At 49.3% G+C, this 16,917-nt stretch overlaps 2 protein-coding genes and 1 long non-coding RNA gene across 5 annotated transcripts in view; 1 reads left to right on the plus strand and 2 right to left on the minus strand.

The window, feature by feature from the left end:
- Window positions 1-1,035, minus strand: part of FLNC (filamin C) — a 38,209-nt gene extending 37,174 nt beyond the window's left edge. For both annotated transcript variants that reach the window (XM_074193748.1, XM_074193749.1), the window contains exon 1: window positions 671-1,035. In XM_074193748.1, coding sequence (XP_074049849.1) covers window positions 671-1,010 — 340 coding nt within the window. In that variant the 5' untranslated portion in view covers window positions 1,011-1,035. The remainder of the gene's footprint in view (window positions 1-670) is intronic.
- On the plus strand, window positions 1-6,982 carry LOC141492968 (uncharacterized). Of its 2 annotated transcripts, none has more exons than XR_012470092.1 (3): window positions 1-364; window positions 5,010-5,068; window positions 5,839-6,982. It is a non-coding gene; the product is annotated as an uncharacterized LOC141492968 (long non-coding RNA). The 2 variants fall into 2 exon arrangements; XR_012470091.1 differs by lacking the exon at window positions 1-364 and adding an exon at window positions 857-992.
- The window catches only part of CCDC136 (coiled-coil domain containing 136), a 27,648-nt gene continuing 16,831 nt past the window's right edge, over window positions 6,101-16,917 (minus strand). Inside the window, 6 exon segments of the mRNA XM_074193750.1 lie at window positions 6,101-6,452; window positions 11,289-11,458; window positions 11,636-11,870; window positions 13,334-13,600; window positions 14,899-15,126; window positions 15,343-15,621. Coding sequence (XP_074049851.1) covers window positions 6,342-6,452; window positions 11,289-11,458; window positions 11,636-11,870; window positions 13,334-13,600; window positions 14,899-15,126; window positions 15,343-15,621 — 1,290 coding nt within the window. The 3' untranslated portion in view covers window positions 6,101-6,341.

Below are 16,917 nucleotides of genomic sequence, written 5' to 3' on the forward strand. Positions count from 1 at the left end.
AGAGGAGGGAGAAGATGTCATAGCTTCCTTCAGCCCCACTGGGCTGCCCCAGCCCCCAACACCTTCACCTCTTTCCCATCAAACTCTTGGGAGGAGCCTCACCCTCTGTCCTCACCATGGCGGGCCTGGCCCAGGGGCGGCTAACGTCCAGCCTCCTGGTGGCCCCTAAACCCACACTTCAATTTGCCGCTTTAGTGAGCACAACAACCTGAAGAGAGGGGCAGGTGCTTCTGAGGTGTCTGTGAAGTTCCAGGAGGGGAAACTGAGGGACAAAAGGGATCCCAGAACTGTTAGGCTTGTTGGCCAGGATCTGGTACGGAAGGCAGAGCTTTGAAGGGAGGTGCAGGTGTCCGGAATGGAAGGGGTGAGGCACATGCGGCCGTCCCTGGCTAAGGGGTGTGTGTCTGCGGCTGAAGGGAAAGGGCCCAGCTCCGCCTTTGGGCTGGCGGGGGGCAGTGGGGGCGCGGGTGGACCCTCTCTGTCCTCATGGCTGGGGCTCCTCCACTCCTAGCCCGACCCCCGGAGGCCCTCCCGACAGCCACGGCAAGCCCCAGGTCTCCCGGGCTGCGGCTCCGCGCGTGGAGCCCGCGGCCGCGCTGTCCGGCCCGGGGCGGGGTCCCGCGTGGGCCCCTTCCCTCCCCTCCCCTCCCCCGCCGCCCCCGGCACTGACCGATGGACACGAGCTTGATGTGCTCGCGCTCCAGGAACTCGAGCGCCACGGACACGTTTTCGAGCTTCATCTGGCGAAAGTTGGGCCGCGGGTGGAACTTGCGGTACATGCGCTTCTGGCTCAGCACCTCGAGCAGCGCGATGAGGCGCAGCCCGTCGCTCAGGTCCCTCTGCAGGTCCCCCAGGCGCTTGCCCACGCACTTGAGGTGCTCGTTGCACCAGCGGGTGAAGGTGTTCTGCTGGATCTTCTTCCAGGGCGCGTCCTCTGCCAGGTCCTTCTCCGTGGACGGCATCTCCTCCATCTCCTCGCCCAGGCCCTCGGGGTAGCTGCTGTTGTTCATCGTCCGGGCTGCGGGAGGCCGGGGACGGGGCTGGGGCGGGCTGGCGGCAGTCCCGGGCCTGGGTCCGGGGACGGGGCTGGGGCGGGCTGGCCCGGCGCGGACGGGGTCCGGAGCCGGGGCTGGGCTGGGCTGGGCTGGCCTGGGCGGGGGCCGACCCTGGCTCTGGCTAGCGGTCCCGGGGGCTCCCGGCGCCTCCTCACTTCTCCCGGCTTGGGGGGCTCTCTGGAGCCTGCTGGGGCGGCCGGCCGGTCGTGCTCTGGCCCGGGCTGGGCTTCTCTCTTCTGCTCTCACTCAGCCTGGGTCGCTCTCCTCTCTCTCTCCTCTCTCTCTCTCCTCTCTCTCTCTCCTCTCTCTCTCCTTCTGGGGGGTGTGTGTGTGCGGTGGTGGAGCAGTGCTGGGGAAATGCAGGGCCGGACCGAGGGCGGGGGGTTTAAGAAGCCCCCGAGTCGAGGGGGGGCCCCCTCCCCAGGCTCACGTCAGAGCGCCGGCCTCCCAGGAATGCCGGCCGGCGGGGCTGGCCCGCGGGGGTGGGGGCAGGGGCGGGGAGGGGGACCAGGGAAGGCCCCGCCCACCCCCTCAGTAGCCTGGAGGAGCTGGAGGGAAGGGGAACCACAGAGGGGTCTTCTTCCCCGAGTCCCTCCCCCTCGCATACCAATCTCACACCCACCCCACCTGGGCAGTTCGTCATCAGGACAGGACACTGCTCCCCAATCTACCCCTCTGCCAAGGTCAGAGATGGGGAGAATAGAGAAAAATCCCCCCCCCCCCATATCTGAGCTGAGTCACAGGTGGGGATGAAGTCTTAGATGGAGGGGGAGGAGAAACAAAGGTGACTAAGACTCCAGGGACAGATTGGGGAAGCTGAGGTCTAGTGGAGGAATTGGAATTGGGAACAGAGGTCTCAGCATAAATTGGTAGTTGAACTTGTAAATCCAACTATTCATCATCTATGTCAGTCAGAGCTCTGTGGGGTAGGAGAAGTTTATTTGGGTAGAAGGGAAGAAACAGAATAACATAGAAATGAAAGCATTGAGATTATCTGGTCATGATGAGACTTTAGAGACCTCCTTATGGGCTAGAATGGGTTTCCCCTTGGTGATTGGACCTACAGTGGCTGCCCTGCTATCCACCCACTCCCCCTTTAGTGTCATCTACCCAGTTAGGATCACCCTGTCAGAAACGGGTGAGGAGGACATTCTGATGCTAGGCCATGAGTCATCTCTCTCCATTTCCCATCCCCCCCCCAGACCCCAGAGTTTGACACAGACAGTATCTCCAGGGACAAGAGTAAGGACAGACCTCCCCCTCAGTGGCAGGGGAACCCCCCATTCATTGTGTCCATCCTTGGCCAGAAAGGAGGGCTGTCTGGCCAGCCATCCAGGGAGATCCCTGGCATCAGTCAAGGGGGAATGTGAACTGAAGTTGTGGGAAGGCCGGTAGAGATAGGGTGGAAGTAGTCAGAGGGAAATCCTGGAGAGAAGAGAGCAGTCTGATTGATCCTCCCGTAGAGCTGAGATGATCGGGGAGGAGGTGTGAGACTAATTCTAAGGAAATTTCTGCCTTTCCAGGAACGGAGTGACCCAAATGGTTGACAAATTTAAGGAAACTGAGGAACAGATCAAGTAATGGTCTGCCTTGGGTCCCAGAGAGAAACACACACAATTCAGTTTAGGCTCAATGATACATCCTTGCTACCTCAACTTTCTTAACAATTCTGAAACTAGCTTCAGAATTGAGCACAGGGGTCTGGATTAACTGCACCCTAACCTCTCCCTGAGAGACAGGTAGGAAGACGTCAGACCAAGCAGTTCCCTGACTCAGCCAATGTTGCCATCTTCCAGAATGGTAGAACTGAGGAGACATATGGAATGTTTTGGGTGCCCTTCTAATGAGTGACTCACCAAGCTTTGTGAGGAGGGGGGCTGTGGGGACATATTCTTTCCCCAGGGATAGAATGAGAGCAGATCTCATTAGGGAATATTGATGGGGATGATCTGTTATGGGGGAGGGATATAGCTGTGATATATGCTCTACCTCCCCCCACTGTCCTGAAAATTTTAAGTAGGAAAAGGAGCACAAAGCATCAGGAATAGAGCAGATAGTAGTAGCCCTGGCTAATGACTGGGGGGGGGGGGAGGGCAGCTCTGGGGGCCCTGATAGTGACACGCTGAGTTATAAATAGCTCTGTGCTCTAGGGCTCATGTTCAGTCTGCTGGCTATGACGTGATACTAAGGAATTCCACTGTCCCTGGTGCAGCTCACCTCCCTCCCCCTACTCCCTCCACTCACTCAGTTTCCCTTTTCAGCAAGCCATTAACATCCCATCAACGAAACCATTTCGCATCATTCACTACTCTCCTTTTCTTGAACTTGAGGAACTGAGATGCCCCAGAAAGAGGGTCCCAGATCCTATGAACACATATGAATGTCTCCCTTGGACAAAAGGAGTGAGGAGGAAAAGAAGCTGGAGCAGGAGTATTCTTAAAGCCTTAAAAAAATAAAAAGATATGGAAAACGTGATCTTTAACTCCATGGGGCCCCATTCCATAAAACTGAAATTTGAGGGTAGGGTACTAGAAAGGACAGACCCTGGTTCTAGATTCCTATATCTTAGCCACAAGGACAGCCTGGTAGAGTGAAAAGAACACTGCCTCAAGACAGAGGAGCTGAGTTCAAATCCTAAAATCCTGCCACTGAAACTTGTTGCCTATGTGACCTTGGACAAGTCATGTAATCACCAGGGGGCTGAGTTCCTTCATCTATAAAATGAGTTGAACTACAGGGCTTCCCAGGGAAATTCTAGGTATGTGTATGACCTGATGATCTTTTTGCTTGAAGTTTACATTGAGGGATTTCATGTCATTAGGACAAGATATATTTAACCTCTATTGATCACACCACCCCACCCTGAGCACTGTAGTAGTGGGTAAAAATACAAACCAATCATGGATAACTAGGGGAGCTTCCCTTTGCATCCAGGGAAGGGGATAAAGCCCATAAAGAGATAGCCTTCCATTTACTACCTCAGCCCCAAACCACTTAGTGTTCAGGGGAGTGAATGGTGAATGGGGCAGAGGAGGGAACAGTGCCAGTAGATGTTTCCCGTCACCTCTCCCCCCCCCCCCATTGCCTTCCCCTTCCCCCATTGCAACCTGAGCCTGCTGCTCTCCAGGATATATTGGGTCCTGACTCAGGGCCCTACTAGTCAGATTGACCCAGCAGTGATGGTGACTCAGCCCTCAATATAGTCTATGAGCCGTAGCCCTGAGATAGGCAGCAACATGGGGCTGGAACAGACCGTGCACAATGCTCATCTCCGTCTTGCCAAATGTGCCCCCCCCACCCCCCTGCCTCCTAGCAAAGGAGTTAGTTTATCCTCTTCCCCTGGGCCATGTGGAGGCCCCCCAGGAGGTTTACAGGGGGGTTTCATCAGCTGAGTATTTGGGGCTACAAGCTGCTTATAACCCCTTGACTCACCATCTGCTGACCCGTCCCTGTAGACCCAAGCTGCCCAATCTAGCTCCTGACCCCACTTCTTCTGGGTAGCCTGCCAGTCCTTTCCATTAATCATACTTCTTTAGCAGTTGAGTTGAATTGGGGTCCCATGTACCAAGGACCCTATTTTCCAAGTACTGAGGGATACTTCCCCATATCCTGTATAATAATTTCAGGCAAATTGACAAATGACTGGTACCAGAGATGATTCTTAAGGTTGGGGCTCTGACCCTTTTCCTTTTAACTCCAAATATTTTGAGATACAACCAGATGCATTGTAGCAAGTTGTGCTTTCCTTATATCTAAAGCTCCAGCTCCTCCTTTAAGGTCCTAACATAACTTGGTCTGCCTGCCATCTGCCTCCTTGCTTTCCTATTTGCCCCCCTCCCAATCTATGGTCCAACTTCCACTTTCCTAAATTAGAACCCCAAGGATTTTTCCTTAGACGTGGGTAATTTGTGGTTTTTCTCAATGCTACCCTCACCCTGTTCTTTATTCTTCCAGAGCAGCTAAATCACCGTCATTTCAGGATGCCCTGTCTCTTCATTCCTCTTTCTCTAGAGGTATGTCATAGCAAATGGAATAACTTATAAACACACTATCTGTGGATTTTTAAAAAGGGCTCAGGATCATTGGATCAGCCAAACTAAGGAGGATTCTGAGCTCTAATCCCCAAGGGAGGAGTTAGGATTCTAAAATATGGCAGAGGATTTTACATTGTCTAGGGAAGATGCTCCCAAAGAAAAGAACCCTGAATTCCTTAGGTGTCATGAGTTAACATGAAGAGTTGATCTCTTCTAGTTCAACAGAAGGGCAGTCTATGGAAAGCGAGAGATGAGAGCCCATCAGTAATCGAACTGTGATTACTAGTCTGACCCTTCACCTTCATCTGGCCTTAACCTTGGGTTCTAGCTCAGCATTTAGATCAACCTTGGTACAGGTTCAAGTATTACCCAGGCTACAGATATCTTCCTGGGATTTTTATTATGCATAATATTCTCTAGCCAACTGGTGGCTAGTTTGGTAGGTTAACAGGGAGGTGCCCCTCTGCCTTGAAAAGGAAGAGGATGGCATCTGATGGAAATCTTGCTGTTACCCTCCCCCCCCATCCAGCTTTTCTAAAAGAGAAGGCAGATTGAGAGATGGAGTAGTGCCTGCCCCTGATTTGTGCAGCTATAATGAGAGCAGGTGGAAGCTTCCAAATTGATAATGCTCTCAGAATTGATGGCATGTGGCTCCTCATCTAGCCTGGGTACTCTTATTTGCTACAGTCTACAAAGATCTATCTCCAAATATTCTTGCTAACCCCGCTTTATTTTTTCTCCTTCCACAGGAAAAAAACAAAATAGACAAAAGTGATATTTGAGACGGTATCTTGCACATATCTGCTGAATGAGAAAAACTGATTTTCTGGTGTATTTGTTCCTAGACAGCTAGAAAAAATGAATTTGAGGAGAAATGGAGTCACAACCATGGGCCTGAAGAAACAATGCATCTTGGGATTCCAGACTTCTGAGAGATAGGAGACCAAAAGCAGACTGACCTGGTTGTAATGTGAGGTGGGGTGAGCAAATAAGGAATCACAAACTCTCATGTAATTGAGCTGATAATTTAGTTACAAGGAGCCCAGGTTTTTGTGGGAGGCAGAAGAATGGTGACAGGAAATCCTTGTGGGCCTTTCTAGACTGGGTAGACTAAGACTGCAAAGATGGGACCACCAGGAGGTGGGGTTGATAGGTGAGAATGTAATTCTGGCCCCGCGTGTCTTGCTTGGGGGTGGAGGTGGGGGGTTGATGGAAACTATAGGTCTGCCATACCAGATGGCTTTGACCGCTTTCACTTTGTGAGGCAGCACTCTGTCTCCTGCTGCCGCATGTTGGGTAACACGTAGAGAGCCACCGCTGCAATGGCCAGGAACACCAAAGGCTTCCACATCCCAAACAAGTTCTGTAGGGACCAAAAACAACAATGAGTAATCAGCCTCCAGGACCCTTTCCTTGCCAGGGCACACCAATCCTTAATAGCTTGCCAGCCTTGGTGCAGATTCCCTGTTCTTCTAGCCTCTGTTAGAGCTAGAGAGGGACCTTGTGATAACTTCGCATCAGCTGCTCCTTCCTTCTTGCTCCCTATTGAACAAGTGGGGTCACCTAGCCTGGACACCAATGGATTCCATGTCCAGATATGCCTCTGATACATTTCCCTTCAATCACTTCTCTTTGATCAGGGCTGTACAACACACGTTCCCCAGGGTGATTTTATGCAGCCCCACCTGTGGATTTACTAAATGTTTTAGTAAATGAAGCTGACCTATGGCAGAGCTCTCATTAAAATGGCAATTCAAAATATATTGTCTATTGTTTCAATAAAAACTTTTTAAAAGTAAGGTTGGAAAGCCCCGCCCTTAAGTGTTAGCCCCTTTTCAGTTTTTCCCTCTATCCATGAAGGGTTTGGACAAACAAGTCCAGTTGTGAAATATTCTCCCAGTTGTCATGGTGGTGGGATGGGAGTGGGGGGGGGGTGGTTGGGAGTAAGCCAAGAGAGAGGGATACTTTAGCAAGTTGCCTCTTTCTCTTGTATCTAGGGATACAAGAAAACTCAAAGCAGTTTGTTGGTGTGATGGGAGGAGTGCCTGAGTTTGAATTCCACCTACTTGCTAACTGTATGACCAAAAGCATGTCATGACCTTTCTAAGTCTCTGTTAAATTGGAAAAACACCACCATAAGGTATCTACTTTGTTGGCTCTATGTGAGAATCAAATGAGATAATGTACATAAATCATTTTGCAAACCTTACAAATCGATTTAAATGTCAACTCTTTTTTTTTTTAATTTTTTGAACCAGACCTGTACTTTCCCCAGGATAGAGTGCTCCTGGAGAAAAACTTCCTGTCTCCATACAGTTTGGCATCAGCTGTGTTGTTTAGGAACCAAGAGCTTCCTGGGGCACTGAGGGGTTCCATGCTTTGTACAGAATTCCACCCACCACATGTATAGAAGGCAGGCAACACCTGAACCCCCATTCTTCCTGACTCTGAGGACAGTTTTCTATTATATCACTCTACCTTTCCATTCTGATCATTATTAATATTGACATTCTTTGGGGATCATATGTGGCTTGAATTTATGGAATACCGCAGTCTCTTAGAATTAAAACTGTGAGGGGCAGCTAGATGGCACTGTGGACAGAGCACCAACCCTGGAGTCGGGAGGACCTGAGTTCAAATCCAACCTTAGAAACTTAATACTCAACCCCACAGCCTTGCAAAAAACAACCCTCCCCCAAAGAATTAAAATCATGGCACACTTCTACGGAAGGCCCACATGTGGATGCAGTGAAAAGGGAGGTATATTCACCACAGAAGCAGCCCAAGGGATTACTGGATAACTAACCCTGACATGCCCCACTAGCCCCAGGGATCAGCAGACTAAATGGACACCCTGCCTGGTCCTGATGGGAGAATATGGATAAGGGTCCCTAAGGAAAGAAGGTATAAATGAGTAGCAATCTGAATTGTTGAATCCCCAAATTGATGAGATCCCATTAAAGTCAATATTATGATTGTAGCGATCTCTTGACTATTTGTGGACCAGCCAAAAAGCTGTTTTCCAAAGATGACAGAAGGTGACTCTGGGAGATGGGACTGAGATTCCATTCTTTCCTAATACTAGTGGATATTGTATCATGCTTTACAGCTGACCAAGCATTCATATATCTTATCTTATTTGATTCTTACCTCAACCCTCTGATATATTCTCTCTCCCTCTCTCTCTCCCCCTTTCTCTTATAGATATGCACCCAGGATTAGAGTCCAGATTTTCTGTTTACTTGTGCCAACCCTACCTCTTCTTCCTTCTCCCAGAGTGCTCCATGGGAGGGTACACCCCCTGTTCCAGGGTGCTCCCATCCGGCCTCAGTCAGACCATCAGCCACAAATTCCTTCTCAAAATATAAATCAGTGAGTCTGAGAGGCTGCTAAATAATTAGAGCAAATTGATAGAGGCTGAAAACCTTAGGTAGCTTCCTACTTAGGGCTTTAATGATCTAGGTTGGGATCCAGGGAAAGACCCAGAAAAGGGAAGTTTTAGGGCAGGGTCAGCAAACTCTTGAGTTCTGAATGTCTCTAATGGAATTAAACAATGTCTTTAGCTGTCACTGGCACTCCTAAAACAGAGACTGGGAGAAAGCAAAAAAGGTGGGAGTAGGGGAGAGGAGGAAAGAAAGAGAATCAGAATAAAGATGAAAAAGAAAATGTTTGCTTATGGTGAAGAATATTGCCAGTTGCTGTAAGTTCTGCTTGATCTCTTACCTGAATTTGATTTAGTGAGATGTAAAAATAAATAGAATGAGAGATACTTTCTTCATTATTTTATAGGGGTGAAAACAGGTCAGAAGAAAGATAGGTTTAAGGTCCTTAGTGTGACCAATGAGAACCAAAAATCTAGGAAGACACTAACTTCTCATCTCCATGGCATTCCCACACAGTTTGTTGTGCATCCTGCTCAGGGTCCCTATTCCATGGGCCACATCCAGGTGGGAGAAGTCCACTGTACTTTTGTCTTGCCTGCACCCTTGGGGAATGGACAGCTCTGGCTGGCCAAAGTCTTTCACCAAATCATCTTTCCTCCAGCAAATCTTTTCTTTGAAACCAATTACAATTAGCCTTGCATGGAGAGGAGATAAATGGAAAACTCATGTTCCCACCTAGTATAGTCGTGTGTGTATGTATATATGTGTGTGTGATGTCTCTAATTTGAATTTTTTTGTAGGATAAAATGAAAAAATGAAGCTGTGATACTTCCACTAAGCAGCCAAGAAAACTGCCCTAATCTGAGTAGCATAGTGGGTGGGGGAGCTTGCCAGGTTTCCAATCCTGAACCCCCTGTCAGAAAGTTAAGAGGCCTATGCATACTTAGCAATTCTGTGGTGGCAGTCAGTAGTGGAGAGGTCTGCTACAGAGCTGACCACTGCCAGAGTCCAAGCCACTCTCAGAGACCCAGGTGGTAACTTCAGAGAACTCAGTGAGTAGCTCCAAGTTCAACGGCAGTAGGGAAAGATGGTTAAACAAAAGTAGCAACCATACTGAGATTATGAGTTCTCTATTATAGAGAGGTACACATCCATTTCTTTTGGGATTTAGAGAGGAGGCTCAAAGATGGACAGAATCTTTGCTGGCAGTTCAAGGAGCAGCCAGGACTAGAGCCTGGAGGTTCATGCTCAGTCCTAGACATCATGCAGAGGGAAGGGTAACAGCGGAGCAGCCAAGAGAAGCTGAGAGGGAGGGAGGAGGAGGGAGCCATCAGGACCACCTGCACCTCCCTTCTGGCACCCAGATGCTTAGGAAGCGATACGAGTACCTGTGTTAGGATGAGGTCTCAGCCCACCAGCACCAGAGCAGAGCCGCTATGACCACCAGGCCTATGCGAGGCAGGGAGAAGAGGGGTGGGTCGGGGTCAGGGGGTGGCTGCAACATGTCAGGTGAGAACAGAAGCACAGGGAACACATGAAGTAGGTGAGAGGGAGGCAAAAGACACGCAAACAAATGAAGCCGACAGGTAATGAAGATGGCAGAACAGAGGGAAGAGAAGGAAGGAAAGAAATCACGAGGTTAAAGAGCAGGGGAGCAGCACCTCTGCTGCAGGGCCACAGCTCTCCCCACCTTCGGCTAGAAGCGGGTGCAAAGCTCCAGGGGCTGAGCCACAACCTCAGCCCCCAGCCAGGAGAGGAGGCGAAGTCCTGGCTCAGCACGTGCTCCTCCTTCCTTCCTCAAGGTCAATGACCTGGGTGAGCTCTTGGCACCCCCTAGAGGGGAAGGGGCCTGAAGAGGCCCTGGTCACCAGGGCTTGCCTGTGCCTGGCCCACCACCTTCTGACCTGCCTCTCAGAGTCTCTGAAGCCTTCCCAGGCTCCCATTGCTCCCTTCCTTATGTGTTCCAGCTCGGGTATAGTCAGGGTTCTATCTTCATGAGAAACTTGGGGCCACATGTCTGCATCACTCAAACTCCCAGATGAAACTCAGTTTCTGTTACAGGAGAACAATGGATCATCCCTCTAAGCAGGGATACCAGCATTTTTTAGGACTTACTGAAGAAGGGTTTTCATCGATCCTCTCCTCCCTCAGCCCCAGTTTTAAAACTGATAATACGAGAAGAGAAAGGAAACAGAGGGGGAGAGGGAGAAAGACAAGGAAGGGGGAAGACCAGGATTACCTGAATCCCTAAACTGGGACAAAAATCATTCCAGTCTAAAAGGCCTGCAGTCACCCTAGAGGAGTCACAAAGTGGGTCGGTTCTGGGTCCTTTTTTGGAGACTGCATGAGATCTGGGGTAGCCCTGATGAGATTTGGTTTAATCCAATAGGAAATACCTGGGATGATTGTGTCACCTGAGGAAGAGCCTCTATGTCTACTTACTGGGTGGCAACAGAATATATCCTCTCCTAGGGAACAAGAATCTAGTAGTCACCTGTTGCTTAAGAGGGGACTGTGTGAACCCCAGTCAAAAATAGGCCACAGGGAAGGCAGCATCCTGCTCAGGCCATTAGGGTACTGTTTGCAGGGCATACTCAGGAGGCTGACACTCCACAGACAAGACTGGTTTCTATGGGTCAGTGGGGATTTATCTGCCTTGCCTGCCCACCTGCATTTCAGGCTTGCAGAGAACTTGGGTCATTTTGGCTTTCCCACATGCCCTCTGTCTGGTTCCCTGCTGTTTTCTGAGGCACCCTGCCCTGGTCATGGTAGCTCCTCCCCTTTGCCCCCCCCCCCAAGTCTGGGCTTGCAGGTACCTTTTTGTTCTCGGAGATCTTGATGGGGGTGCACTCCTTGGGCGTCCGTTTGCAGAGCTCCTCGTCCTGCCCGATGTCCTGCACATTGATCTGCTCTATTGATTCATCCTCAAAGCAACTGAGCTGGTCCCACAGGTCATCTGGCTCTTCTTCCTCATGATTTATGAATTCTACATGGGTTATCATGGAAAATGGCACACATTCTACCACCGGTTCTGCCTCCTCAGTCTCAGCCCCAGGCTCAGCCCTGGACTCGAACTGAGACTTGGGCTCAAGCTCAGAATTGGGCTGACTCGGGCTCTCTGGCTCAGGCTCAGCCTTGCCCTTGGGCTCAGGTGGAGTCTTACCCTTGGCCTTAGGCTTGGGCTCAGACTCAGGTTCGGGCTCAGACTCAGGTTCGGGCTCAGACTCGGGCTGGGGCTTGGTCTCCAACTCAGGTTCTAGCTCTTCCGCAGACCCTTCTTGCTCCGGCATGTTCTGGAACAGCAATTCTTCCTCTTCTAGGCTTTCACACACATCCTCTAACTTATCTCCTTCCAGGTCACTCTGGCTGGCCTTGTAATACAGAACTACCTCCAGCTCCTGATTTTGTGGGGAGGCAGGGGAAAAAGGTGACCATAGTGTTACTGGAGGAGCTTCCTACACATATTCCCTATGCCCTCCCAAGAAATCCATGCTTGTTAAGAGTATTGGACTATATAGACATCAATAAAACTCTATGTAATAGTATTCACTATCACCTTCCTTGGGTTATATCATTGAAAAAAAGTCAAAAGCTTCTAAACACAGTTCATTTGGATTGACATTGACCAACCACCCTTCTCCTTCCCTGGCAGAGACCAGGCCCCCTGGTCTCCCATTTTATATTCCCTCCCAAACCCCATTTCTCCCCATGGAACTCCAATTTCAGTCAACCCTCTCCCATCAGGTTCTTCAATTATTTGAAAGAAATGGTCCCCATCTGCTGCCCTGCCTCTTTGTCTCTGTCTCTGTCTCTCTCTCTCTCTCTAGAGATCCCAGACTCCAGAATGTGGCTGCATTCTCTGAGACCAAACCAAAATAGTGTGGTATCTATCTGTAGCCCCTCCAGACAGAGTCTGACGGGACTGTTGCTTGGTCACCTCCTGCCAATCTTCCCATGCTTAGCTAAGGAAGCAGGGATTTTTCACCTGAGGTCTGTGAACTTGCTTTAAAAAAATGGTATTTTGATACTTTTTTTTTTAATGAAAGCCACTGGATTATTTTTATTTCTAGTATAAGTAAAATTCTTTTCCTTTAATCATTCAAGGCACAAGCATTTTAATCCTCAAAGACTTGTTTTTTGCTTTTAAAAATGTCCAGGAAGTCATGAATTTCCTATTATATTTCTAGTGAGGAGTCAATAGCTACAGCTATTTCTGTAAAACTCCAGAGTTTTACTTGTGGATATTAGAGTCCAGAAAGGTAACATCTTAGTCTTGTGTTTCTTTCTTTCTTTAATTAAAAAAAAGGTTTTACACAAATAAAACCAAGGCAACCAAAATTAGAAGGAATACGAAAAGATGAGAAATGATTTTTAGTTAATGTTTCTGATAAAGGACTCATTTCTAAAATATATAGAGAATGGAGTCAAATTTATAAGAAGACAAGTCATTCTCCAATTGATACATGGTCAAAGGATACGAACAGGCAATTTTCAGATGAAAGAATTAAAACTACTTATAGTCATATGAAAAAATGCTCCAAATCATTATTGATTAGAGAAATGCAAATTATAACAGCTCTGAGATTCCACCTCATCTCTACCAGATTGGTCAGTATGACAAAAAAGGAAAATGATCAGTGTTAGAAAGGAAGTAGGAAAACTGATAACCAGATTTTAATCTATTTGATTAAACTTAAAATTCTATGCATTTTATTTGATGCTTTTAAAAACCCCTGAGATGAAGCCCAGAGGTGAAGTCCCAACACAAACCAGACCAAGTGCCTGCTCAGGCCCAAGCTGGCAGCAGCCCACTCTGGGAGGTATGTTGCCCACCTGCCCCCAGGTGGGTCCTGCCGCTCACCTGGCTGTTGGTCTTGCAGATGGCCTTGCTGGCTTGGAAGCCTGTCCTGCCTAGCATTTTGCCCAGATTCTTTGTGTTGTTGCTGCACCAGTCCATGCTGTCCTTTGGCACAGGGGCCCTCTGAGCCTTGAGCTGGCAGAGCTCCTCCTGGCAGCACTGCAGCTGACATTCCAGTTGTTCCTGCACTGCAAGCAGCCGGCTCTGCTCATCTATGCTGACCTGGTACTGGAGCTGCAGCTCCCGGAGCTTGGTCTGGAGCTCTTTACACTGTAGATGTGGCAGGGGGTGGGGTAGGGGTGGATGTCAGTCAGACAAAACACAACTTGACCTCTGGACCTGGCCCCTCCCTGACACCCCAATGAAGAGACCATGCTGTACTGCCCCTAAATTGTGAGTCTCAAGGAAGGGCATCTGAGAGAAAAATGTTAGAAGAAACAGAAAATAAGCCCCTAAATGGGCCTTAAAATAGTTATTGCCTCTAGACTCTTGTTGATTTAGATTTAGCAAATAATTTTTTTAAATTGTTTTCAATTACATAATAGATAGGGGTGTCTGGATGGCACAGTGGATACAACGCTGGTCCTGAAGTCAAGAAGACAGTTCAAATCTGTTTTCAGATACTTCCTAGCTGTTTGAACCCTAGATAAGTCACTTAACCCTGTTGGCCTCAGTTTCCTCATCTGTAAAATAAGCTGGAAAAGGAACTGGTGAACCACTCCAGTATTTTAGCCAAGAAAATTTCAAAATGGGGTCACAAAGAATCAGAAATGATTGAACAACAACAAAATAATAGCTAGCCCTTATTATAGCCCCTTACATGTCATCTCATTTGAGCCTCACAAAAACCTTGTGAAGTAGATACTATTATTATTCCATGTTATAGCTGAGGAAACAAAGACCAAGAGAGATGATTACCCAGCTAATTGTCTGGCAGAATTTGAACTCAGGTCTTCTTCCTGACCTCCTCGTCCAACCCTCTCACCACTATCCTACCTGGAAGCCTCATAACATAACATAAATCTCCTGAGGAGCAGATGTAGAGGCCACTTTTGGCTCCCGAGACCTGAAGGGACTGTGTCGTCAATTCAAGTATGATTTGAACTGACCCTCTCTAGGAACCAGTATCAAGTCTGCCACTGCCCTGGTGCAAACCCACAGGCAGGACAATGTCCCTCATCTTTCTCTGAGGGCTGAGCTTAGCCAGGATGGAGGTCATGAATTTTGTTAAGTTCCTATGGGATGCAGTGTGGACAGACAGGTAGAGGAAGAACGTGGAGAGACTTTATCAAAGAGATACGGAACCATCCCTTGTTGGGGCTCCACCTCTGGCTTGTCTTCCCCATGATTCCTCCCTCCTCTGAAATGGCCTCTGCAGGGACTGATGGCAATCAGTCCATGCTCATTTGTTTACAAACCTCAAATCCTTTTCTTATAGGCCCCAGATTGGTCACATTGTGATCCACGCTCTGAATGGAGAACCATGATCAAGAGCTGAGTCTTCCTATCCCTCTCCTCTGGGTGCAGTGACCCCCAGGAGGACCCTGCTGCCCCCCAACTGCAGTTACCTCAGGGGTCATCTGGGGTACAACAGGAGGGACTTCTTTTTTTTTCTTCATCTCCTCGCACTCCTGCAACTCCTCCTTGCAGTTTTCTAGCACCCCCTGAAGACTGCCCAGCTTCACCTGCAACTGCATCATATCTAACTGTAGTTGGCCATGCTCATCTTGGCTGATCACGTACATGGCCTTTACCGCCTGCAGTTTGACCAGCACACGGGCGATGACCTCCTCGATCTGTTGTAGAAGAGGGCACAGCTGAGAGTCTGGGCTGGCCCCTGGGAGGGGCAGATACTTGGTTGAGGGATGATCTCCCTGTGCAGGGCAGCATGGTTCTGTGGGGAGTGGGCCCCAGATCCCAGACTTGCATGGGGGGGAGCTTCTGAGAGCCAGTCATGCTGCTCTCTGCTTCCCTCCCCAACTCCCTGCCCGACCCCTCCACCTGGCTGCTACCTCCCCATCCTTGGGTTCATTGTGATAGCCATCCTCATTGGTATGGGTGCTGGTCTTGCAGGCATAACTTCTGGGATGGCTCTGGTTGCTGTTGCTGCTCAGCCGTGGAGTCAGGTTCTGCAGCAGCTGCATCTCCTCCTGGCAGAGCTGCAGGTCCTCCTGCAGCCTCCTGCGCTCATCCAGCAGCCTCCCCTCCTCTTGCTGCAGATGTGCCTGTTCAAGGCTGCTGGTCTGGTACAGTACATTCAGCTCCTGGATCTTATTCAACAGCTCACCTGGCTGCAGTGGGGGAGGCAGATGGCGCCATCTCCTTAGGAAACAGCAGGTGCTGAGGCAGGGCACCTGTCCAGCTGCAGCTGCCCCAAGGATGTGTCCCATTGTGACAGGGCCATGCTCCCCTGTTCTGGAGCATGGCCCTGGGACTCAAAGAAGGCCTGGCTACACAGAACACCCTTCCAGAACATGGGGCCCAACCCACTTCTTCATCTCTACCAAGGAGGGAAACCTGCAGCTCTGCTCATTCCCTCTTCCTGGTAAAAGGTACCACCCTGCCTGCCTCATGTCCCTCCTGGGGCTCTGTCCAGGATACCATCCCCTGCCCTCATACCTTGTGACCCACTTTGGCCATAAGCAAGAAGCCTACAAGACATCAATGCCAGGGCAGCTAGTTGGCACAGTGGATCAAGCACTGGCCCTGGAGTTAGGAGGACCTGAGTTCAAATTTGGTCTCAGATACTTAATATATTACCTAGCTGTGTGACCTTGGGCAAGTCACTTAACTGTACTTCCTTAAATTAAAAAACAAAAATAAAGATATCAGTGCCTCAGAAGCCACTGGTTCAAGGTCAGGGACCTCCCAGCTGATGGTGTCTCAAGGACTGCCCAGGGTCTGATGTCTGTTTTTGGGTTCCTGGCGTTTGGGTTCCATCCCTCAGCTTTGCTATGTCTCAGTTCGGCCCTGTGAACCCAACTCAAGGGTGCAGGGGTCCCTGGCCTCTCATTCTCTAGTCTTTGCCATCTTCTTCAGGAGCTCCTGGACTCTACCCCAACCTGCCTACTTAGACCGTTGCTTCTACTTAAGCTTTGGGCTCTTCAGAGCCAGACTTTTTTCTTAGAGATGACCTGTCTCTACACGATCCTCCCCACCTATGCTAGTCCCATAACCTGACTTTCCCATCTGAGCCTCCAGTACTCACATTCCTGCTCATCCAGATTAGCTGACCTCCTGGACATGACCTCCTGTTGACCACTTTCAAGACCTTCATAACCCTTTAGTCTTTCTAGACACTGAGGGTTCCCTCTCCTGGACTATCTAATCCTGTTCCCATCTCATCAAAGTCCAGCACAGATCATATAATGAGTTCTAAGAACTTGATCCACTAGGAGGTTTTCCCTAAAGGAGAATGATTCCATGGTTTGTCAATGAACAGTCTAGTGTGGTCACCAAAATACTACGGATTTTTTAAAAAATGGGATATATAAAAAGCTGGACTGTCAGCTAATAAATAGGAGGCTCTATTAGCTTTGGTCAAAAGGGATGCAGATGGCAAGTATACATCAGTAAACATTTTAAAT

Source organism: Macrotis lagotis, chromosome 7, assembly GCF_037893015.1.
Source record: "Macrotis lagotis isolate mMagLag1 chromosome 7, bilby.v1.9.chrom.fasta, whole genome shotgun sequence".
Taxonomy (NCBI): domain Eukaryota; kingdom Metazoa; phylum Chordata; class Mammalia; order Peramelemorphia; family Peramelidae; genus Macrotis; species Macrotis lagotis.